Source organism: Capricornis sumatraensis, chromosome 4 (assembly GCF_032405125.1).
Source record: "Capricornis sumatraensis isolate serow.1 chromosome 4, serow.2, whole genome shotgun sequence".
Taxonomy (NCBI): domain Eukaryota; kingdom Metazoa; phylum Chordata; class Mammalia; order Artiodactyla; family Bovidae; genus Capricornis; species Capricornis sumatraensis.
Genome location: NC_091072.1, coordinates 36,738,418 through 36,747,335, shown reverse-complemented (window position 1 = coordinate 36,747,335; position 8,918 = coordinate 36,738,418). Strand labels below are relative to the sequence as shown.

The 8,918-nt window shown below is 42.0% G+C and overlaps 1 protein-coding gene across 1 annotated transcript in view; it reads left to right on the top strand.

The window, feature by feature from the left end:
• Positions 1–736: 736 nt before the first annotated feature.
• NEIL3 (nei like DNA glycosylase 3) overlaps positions 737–8,918 on the top strand; it is a 45,310-nt gene continuing 37,128 nt past the window's right edge. The window contains exons 1-3 of the mRNA XM_068972096.1: positions 737–846; positions 1,955–1,972; positions 7,663–7,690. Of these exons, the coding sequence (XP_068828197.1) occupies positions 737–846; positions 1,955–1,972; positions 7,663–7,690 (156 nt within the window). The remainder of the gene's footprint in view (positions 847–1,954; positions 1,973–7,662; positions 7,691–8,918) is intronic.

The window sequence follows — 8,918 nt, the reverse complement described above, 5'->3', positions numbered from 1 at the left end:
CTATAGGTGAAGTGAAGTGAAGTCGCTCAGTCGTGTCCGACTATCTGCGACCCCATGGATTGTAGCCTACCAGGCTCCTCTGTCCATGGGATTTTCCAGGCAATAGTACTGGAGTGGATTGCCATTTCCTTCTCCAGGGGATCTTCTCGACCCAGGGATCGAACCCAGGTCTCCCACATTGTAGACAGACGCTTTACCGTCTGAAACCTATAGGAGAAAAGTAAAAGCTGCTTGTTGTAAAAACCTTCCCCTGAGTCCCTCTGCGGCCACCCAAGCCCAAGGAGGACCTGCAGAAACCTGAGGCCTGCCAGGCCACCTCGGACTTCGGGAAGAGTAAGAGAATCAGGTCACAAAACGTGCGTGTACCGTGCAGCTCAACGACAAGGGCAAAACTTCAAAGCAAAGGAAACAAAATTAGAGCTTCTGAGGATATACAGATCGGCCCCCAGAGGAGGGTGGTGAGTGAGCAGCAACAATTCTTTCTATTGCACCCCTGCGTCTGTGCCCGAAGGCTGGGCCACTGCGCCTGCGCCGAGAAGCCGGGCCTGGGGAGGTGGGGGAGGGTGCGGCTGGAGAGGCGGGGCCGGGGCGGGGCCGGGGCGGGGCCGGGGCGGGACCAGGAGCGCGCGAGATTTGAACTTCTAGGAGGAGCTAAGTATCTCCGCTGAGGTGAAGTTACGCGGCAGTTTTCTCAGCTGGCTTTGCAACTTAGTGGGGCGCAGCGCGGGCCCGGGCGATGGTGGAAGGCCCGGGTTGTACTCTAAATGGAGAGAAGATTCGGGCGCGTGTGCGCCCGGGCCAGGCGCTGACTGACGTGCGGGGCCGCGCGCTGCAGGGCCTGGGGGGGCCCGGCTCGCCGCCCGCCGCCTCCGGGCCTCAGGGCCCCTCACAGGTGAGCAGCTTTCGTGTCTCCCTAGGGGACCAGCAGTGGGAGATAGAACAAAAAGCTCATCAGGTTTCCAGGGTCCAAAGTGCCTTAGCTCTGGTCAAGGCTTCCTGCTGCTGCAGCTAAGTCACTTCAGTCGTGTCCGACTCTCTGCGACCCCGTGGACAGCAGCCCACCAGGCTCCTCAGTCCACTGGAGTGCCCAGGCAAGAATACTGAAGTGGGTTGTCACTTCCTTCTCCACAAGGCTTCCTGGGGCCTCGCCTTTCCTAACACGTACCTTGACCTCACCTGAGGGAGAATGCCCTACTGGTGCGCCTGCGCGGTTGAGGGTTGGTTGCTGGACCGCCGAGTTAAGGCCGCATTGGAGATGCCCAGGTGGGAAGTGATGGAAGGTGTTTTATTCCATGCCACCTTGCTTAGCTTCTTTACAACCCAGCAAAAGATGGTTTCCTTCTATCCATAGCCGCATTTTCTGCCGTTAATATTTTCAGATATTATGGCCCCCCACTCCAGTACTCTTGCCTGGAAACTCCCGTGGACGAGGAGCCTGGTAGGCTGCAGTCCATGGGGTCGCTGAGAGATGGACACGACTGAGTGACTTCCCTTTCACTTTTCACTTTCATGCACTGGAGAAGGAAATGGCAACCCACTCCAGTGTTCTTGCCTGGAGAATCCCAGGGACGGGGGAGCCTGGTGGGCTGTCGTCTGTGGGGTCGCACAGAGTCGGACACGACTGAAGCGACTTAGCAGCAGCAGCAGCAGCTGCTGCTGTTAATATTATCAGATGCCTGCAACCTCTGTTTTGTTTTTTTTTCTTCTTTTTTTCACGTTTTAAAAACAATAAGCTTGTAGAATAAAATTCTAGCTTCTCGCCTGCCTAATATTCTCCAACTGAAAGTGTATTATAACTAATATATAATCCTAAAATTTCCCACAGAAGATTTGGCACCACCCTGTCCACTCAACTCAATATTGCCATCTAATGAAGGGGCAGAACCATTTTGGATCTCTTAAGTGAATTTATTTCTTTTTAAAGGAAGTTGTAGCACAGCTTCTTGCCACTCAGGCATGCATTGCAGGTGGTGTGATTTTCATTTGGTAAGAACTTAGAACTTGTACTGAAAATATTCTGATTAAACCTCGTGCCTTAAAAGCCCTTCAGATGTACGGATGATTGTATTTCATGAATGCATGCATTATTGCGCTGTACTTCAATTTCTCCTGCAAAGCTTCATCATAGCCTTTGGTCTTGGAAGAAAAAGTTGCTTGCTATGAAATTAGCATATGCTTACAACTTGAAAGAAATGAAGTTCTGAGTCTGAGTAAATACATTTTCAAACTTGGACAAAGAGTAATTTTTGCATCTCCTTCCAATTGCCCTTGTGTTTTATTTATTTTGACTATATGTCAGTTAGTACTCTGTACCTGTTCTTTTATTATAGTGTTTCTTTCAAAATCATTTCAGGATACCACAGAGATGAATCCTGAGTAGTCTCTTAAGAGTATTAATGTTTATAGAAAAATCACTCATTCAACAGAATTTTGAATACTCAAGGAACCTCAGTAACAGAATCTAACACTTCCCCTTGTGGAGGCTATTCTTTAGTTGGCAAGGTACATAGACATTCATTAGGTGAAAACAGAAAGAAATATAAGTTGATTAAATTCTCTAAAGTAAAGATACATGGTTCCATGAGAACGTACAGGAAGTTCAGGGATGGCTTTGCTGAGAAAGTAACAATTAAGCTGAGGTGTGAAGGGTGAGGAGATACCTAGATCTGAACTGAAGGTGGAACACTGCAGGCAATAGCAAAGGAAGAGAGATTGAAAGAAATCTGGTGTGGCTGGAAAGGGGATGATGAGATACAGGGAACGTGGTTTGAAATAAGACAAAATTGAGATTGCTGGTCGAAGTCAGATCCTGAGAATCTTTGCAGAACTTTGTAGGGACTCGACTCATTCCGGAATAATGGGGGTCTTTGAAGGGTGTTAAGATCCAGTGACACTTTGAAAGATCATTCTCCTTGCAAAGGAAAATTATAAGACTGGCAGAAAGCCAGGGTACATGCTGCCTTCTCAGGTGAGATTACAGGAATCTGAGAAGGCTACCTGGAGCACAGAGGAGGGGGCTGGTGACAAATGAAGAGAAGGGAACAGAATTGCTATTTTGGAAGTAAAGGGAGTAGGGTGTGGTAATGGATATGGCATGAATATGTTACGGATATCATAATTTACATCATTAAACAATAATATATTCTGTATTAAGTTTTAAGCTATTACTAGCTCCCGAGGATACGAGTCAGATAAACTTACTTCCTTGAGAATCCCGTTTAATGTTTTAAATAGACATTACCTCATTGATCTTCAGGCCAGACCAGCATGAACATTTCCTTTCCATTTACGATTATCTTCAGTTCCAAGGCATAAAGTGCTTTTGAAGAACTGTTATATATCATTTCATTATAAAAAATAATAACCCCATGATAAAGGATTAACCTGATTCTACAGATAAGGAATGTGAAGCTTGAAGTGAGTTTAAATAATTAAGTTGCCCGGTATCACATGACTAGGAAGGGCTGAACCAGGTGTAATCTTTCTTCTTTCAAACTCCAAAGCCTACACTTTTAACCATAGTTCCCCTCAGTTATAAAAGGTTCAGCAGGAAAATGACTGATTCATTTTGGCAAGAATACCATACTGCTCAGCATATAGTGGTGACTACTTATTAATCAGAGAAGTGAGATGTTAAGTTTTTGGCTGTGTCTGCCACCATTTTTACTTTCGTTCAGTTTAGCCAGTTGGCTTACCTACTTTGGTAATGCTAATGGCTTCCATTCCCATATTCACAGTGCAGCCTGATAATATAATGTAGATGCTTCTTCAGTGGTTGGGAAATTAATATCACTTGGAAAGCAATCACTGAACATTACTATATTTAATACTTTGACATAAAGAGGTATTAAAAGTTGGAATAGGTCTTTATGATTTGGAATCAAGAATCTTGTTCTATGGGAACTGGCTTTGAAAATCAATATGAAATGAATAACCCCTTTGTGAAAATCAATGTGAAATTAATAATCCCTTTATCATTGGGAATATTCTAAATATTTTGCCATAGCTTCACTTTATGGGCCCTTGATCTAAAGAAATAATAATCTTTGTAAACATGAAGGGTCTTTGCATTTTAGAGGAGCATTGAATCCATAGTGTTAGTCGCTCAATCGTGTCTGACTTTTTTGAGATCCTGCCAGGCTCCTCTGTCCATGGAATTCTCCAGGCAAGAATACTAGAATGGGTATCCATTCCCTTTTCCAGAGAATCTTCCCAACCCAGGGTTTGAACCCGGGTCCCCCACACTGTGGGCAGATTCTTTACTGATTGAACCACCAGGGAAGCCCTATAGTAAATTTCATCAAAACGTGGTAGGTTGTCACAGATCTCTGGCATGATCACTACTTAAATAGGTGATCCCATGCTTCCTAGACCTTTATGCCTGAGCATTAAAGCTATTCAAAGGTTTCTGCTACTGACTTGAAATCATTAGTTTTCACAAGGCAGCAGCTGAAAAATAATAACTGCATGTGATCTTCTTTATATTGCAATAAACATGAAAAAGTACAAAGGAGAGTTAAGTAAATACTGATTGGGCATTTAAAATAAATGAGTTAAACTCCAGATAATCATTGTACCAAAAAGAAGAACCCCACCTGTGTAGCTACTGTTGTAATGAATCAGCTACTGTGGCCTGTAGTCGTCCTCTTGGCTCAAGTTTGAAGTTCATGGAGAACATGTTCTAAGGCATGTCTCCTTGTGACAAGTGACCCCCAATTTGAAGAAGAAAGCCTAGCCATAGAAGCCCAGCGTTTGCTAGTCGTGCACGCACTATATTCTGAGTTTTGATCCACTGTCTTGTCAGCATAAAACTATGCAATTCTGTAAGCACATCGCATAAAACTCTGCTGGAGCTTTTGGAACCTTATGGTAAGAGACAACACTGGAATATAAATGAACATGCCTGCTTAATGAGCTGTGAAGAGTCAATCCTTCGATTTTAATTATTGGGTGGATACAATATTTTGGTGAAATCGGTGTGTAATCTACATATGTTTCCAGTTTCCTTTCACAAAACAGAATATGAAACAGAGTTTATAAGCATTCATTTCATTTGAAACATGATCCTCTGGCTACTCTCTCTCTCCTTAAGATTTGATATATGTATGTAATATGCTAGCTATTCTTACTCATCTTGATATGCCCTTCACAGTGTCTCAGAGTTATTTAGTAAACATTTGAATGGATCAAGAAGAGCAAAGTTTTAAATAGTGCAAAAATAGTTTTGATGAAAGATTTAAAAATAAATTCAATTTGGAATCTTTCTCCATGAGTGTGTATTTTGTTATGCATGTTAAATGGAAATTTCTATTACAAGAAAATAATGAAGCCACATAATAAAAGTTTTCCTCCCTCCTTTCTCTTTATGGTTGAGGAAGTGGAAATCATAATTCATTCGATTGTCGTTATATGAAGGAATGAGCTAATCCACAGAGATTAATTTTCTAGCTAAATGAAGCTTATTCATTTAAATCTAAAAAGAGGTTTTTTAACTTGTATAGAACATGCATAATAGTATTACATTATTCCATGGATCTGGGTAATGGTTTCATCTTAATGACTCAGGATCATTACTACCAGCATTCAGCATTACATGGAGTCATGGAGCAAGAGTGAACAGAGAACGGTTAAGGAAACTCAGGGAGATGATTCTCCACAGCCATTGGAGCTTTTAGTGAACCCTAAAGTGTTGGGGATGACGTAGAGAGAACATCTGATCATCTTGATTTTTGAATTCCAGCTCCTTTGTTGCTTATACTCACATCTTTGCCTATTTGGTCAGAATCAGATTATAGGACACATAAAACTCTTAGCTTCGTGCCACAGTAGTAGTGTTAGTCACTCAGTTGTGTCCAACTCTTTGTGACTCTGTGGGCTGTAGCCTGCCTGCCAGGCTCCTCCATCCATGGGATTCTCCAGGCAAGAATACTGGAGTGCACTGCCATTCTGTTCTCCAGGGATCTTCCCGACCCAGGGATCGAACCCGGGTCTCCTACATTGCAGGCAGATTCTTTACTGTCTGAGCTGCAGTAAAAGTCCTGGTAATTGTTCCTTTTTCTCCCAGATCAGGGCTTTCTCACCAGACCCACCTATCTGATGATGACTTTATAAAGGGGTGTAATCTTCTGGTGTAATCATATTGTGTATAAAACATTTAGCCTCTGAGTAAGTGCTTATAGCCTCTGCTCTTACAAAATTGTAAGACCTCTTTTGGGGGTCTTAGAGACCATTTTAAAGTTAGGTTTTTTTGATAGTTTAAATGGATAGATAAGTGGCTTGTGATTACTAAAAGTATTGTTGTATTGGGGGTAAAAAGCATGTGGGGGACAAAAAGAGACTGTGATTGTAAATACGGTATATTTTTCCTCTCTAGGGGAAATATGTAACTGAACTAGAGGTGAACCATTTATCTGTGGAAAAGCCTTATTCTGTTCTTAAAAGTTCATCTTCCTTGTTCACCCATGGATAGGCAGGATAAATGGTAATCAGCACAATAAATCATGTGCTGTCTCCAAAGATATATGTTGTTTTGATGATTTCCTATTATTAAGCCACTTGAAAATGGGAAGGTGAACCCTTCTAAATCATACTTAAAATTGTGGCAAAGGATATTTTCTTCTCTTATTTCAGGGGAAAGAAGAATGAAAAGTTCAGATAATACAGTAACAAGTTTATAAGGGTCAAAATGAGAAAGTCAGGTATATATTGGACAATTGTGTATAGTTACGGCAAAGATAATAGGCTTGTGGAAATTAATTTTTGAATTTGCATGGGCTGCTGGATCTTGTATGAAGAGGTGATAACCCCGGGTTCTACAGTAGGACAATTGAATCTCTTGTAGTTCTTAGGTTTATTGCAAAAGCCTTGCCCTGTTTGTACATAAGAGCTCTCAAAATAAATGGAACAAACCATCACTGGTACATAAGAATTTCTCCCTCAAATGGTGTTTTAAAAGAAAAAAAAAAAAACAGTTAAAAATGTATGCAGGTGCTTGAGATGGTCAGTTATAAGTTGGAATTTTTATTTTGCCTGGAGTATATTCTCTAGAGCAGATTATTTTAGAAATGATAGTGTACTAGGGATCAGGTGATTTAGGTCAAGTGCCCACATGATAAACAATTTGTATCATCTCCCTCAAAACCCAAATAAGTTATTAGAATAGGTGTTTTTAAAGCAGTCATTTAAATGCTAAGTAAACATCTTAAGTAAAAACCAGGGCAGGCTGGGACTGGTTGCTGAAATCCTAAACCTTCCCGTAAAGTTCTTTTTACTTAATGGGAAATTCTGATTAACTATAATATTTTACATACATCTAGCTTTTGGTAGTAACTTGGTACTCCTATATTTAAGCCTCATTTCTTTGAAGATAATTAGAAAATAAGAGACTAGGATGTTAATAATTCTCAAAGCAGCTAAAACAGTTGGTGGAACAGAAGTTTTTGCCAAGAAACCTTGGGAAAGGTATAGCAAGATGGGGATGATGGGTGGGGAATACCAAGAGGGAAGGAGGAAAGGATCTGGTTCATCCCACAGATGTTTCCTGAGCTCCAGGCATTGTGCGAAGTGCCCAGGGATAAGGAAACACCATAGTTGCTGTCCACAAGGAGCTCACAGACAACTAAGGGAGAAACACGAGTCACAGACACTTGTTCAGTTGGTAAGTGCCAGCACAGTGGTTGTAGAAAGCCCTGTGCTGGGTTTGGCAGGTAGAAAGCCTCAAGATGATTCTTCTTCCCAGGTAGGGAAATTCTAGTCCCAGCGAGTGTACTGGAGTGTATAGCGAGTGACAAACCGTGTATGTGAGCAGGGAAGAGGTTATGCTAACATGTCTTTTTAATTCCCAAGCACCTCATCAAGTATTAAAAAACTAATTCTGACACACAGTTGAGCCAAGGGCTCGCGGCATCTGTAGCTGGAGCAGGCTGTGCCACAGAAGTCATCGGATGGTGTCAGGTCTGTGTGTTTCCACAGCTCCGGCCTCTCCACGTGTGATCGTTCCCCACCTGCCCTCTGCTGACGTCTGTATTGTCATAGTCACCTTCACCTTCATCAGGCCCAAAACATCTTTTTTCAGTATTTGTAGAGACTTTAATATCATCCCTTTCCACATTCTGTTTTTGGTGTCCTATTCTGTGTCATTTTTGATTATAGAGACTAGAGTACAAAACCAGGACACCTGTGAAGATTTGGCTTCTGGTTCCTTGAGCCTCTGTCCATCAGGATACCATGGTTCACTTCTCATGGACAGTTGTTTGAAGAGACTTACTGGTGTCATGCATTTTAAGTATATTGGCATTTGTGTTTTTTGACTCATCCTCCTATGTACAAGCAATTTATGTCTAAGGGCACATGCTCCTCTTTGTCTTGTTAATAAGTGGTCCAGGAACCCTAACATTTGAGAGGGCCTTCTGTTGAATCCTCCTTTGGCTGGAGAGACATTTCCCATGGTCAGATCCATTAGACTTCCTAAAACCTCTGATGGTTGGCAGTAATTGGACAGCATGTAGATGCATACTCCAGGACAGCCTGTGGTGTCTTAACAGATTAATACTGTATGGAAAAGCTCTTTTTTTAACCTGCCCCTCAATCTTCGTCTAGTGGGCATTTCAGCTGTGCTCTCCGTTAGCTACACATGGAAGCAAACTCCCTCAGGACTGTAGGAACTAATAGGAATATTTAGCACAGAGTTAGACATTTCCCAGGGAAAATCTAGGATAAAAATCAGGATAAGCTAGATTTGGATTTCTTCCTAGCCATAGACATTATTAGGAACCCTGGCATTTAACTTTGACCAAGAAAAAGTAGAGCCTTTCATTAAGAACCCATACTTCCCCACTCCCCAGGGTTTTATGGTTTCTTTTAATTTATACCTTCTGAAATGGATGTTACAGTGGTTTAAGAATAAGTGGCACAAAAAT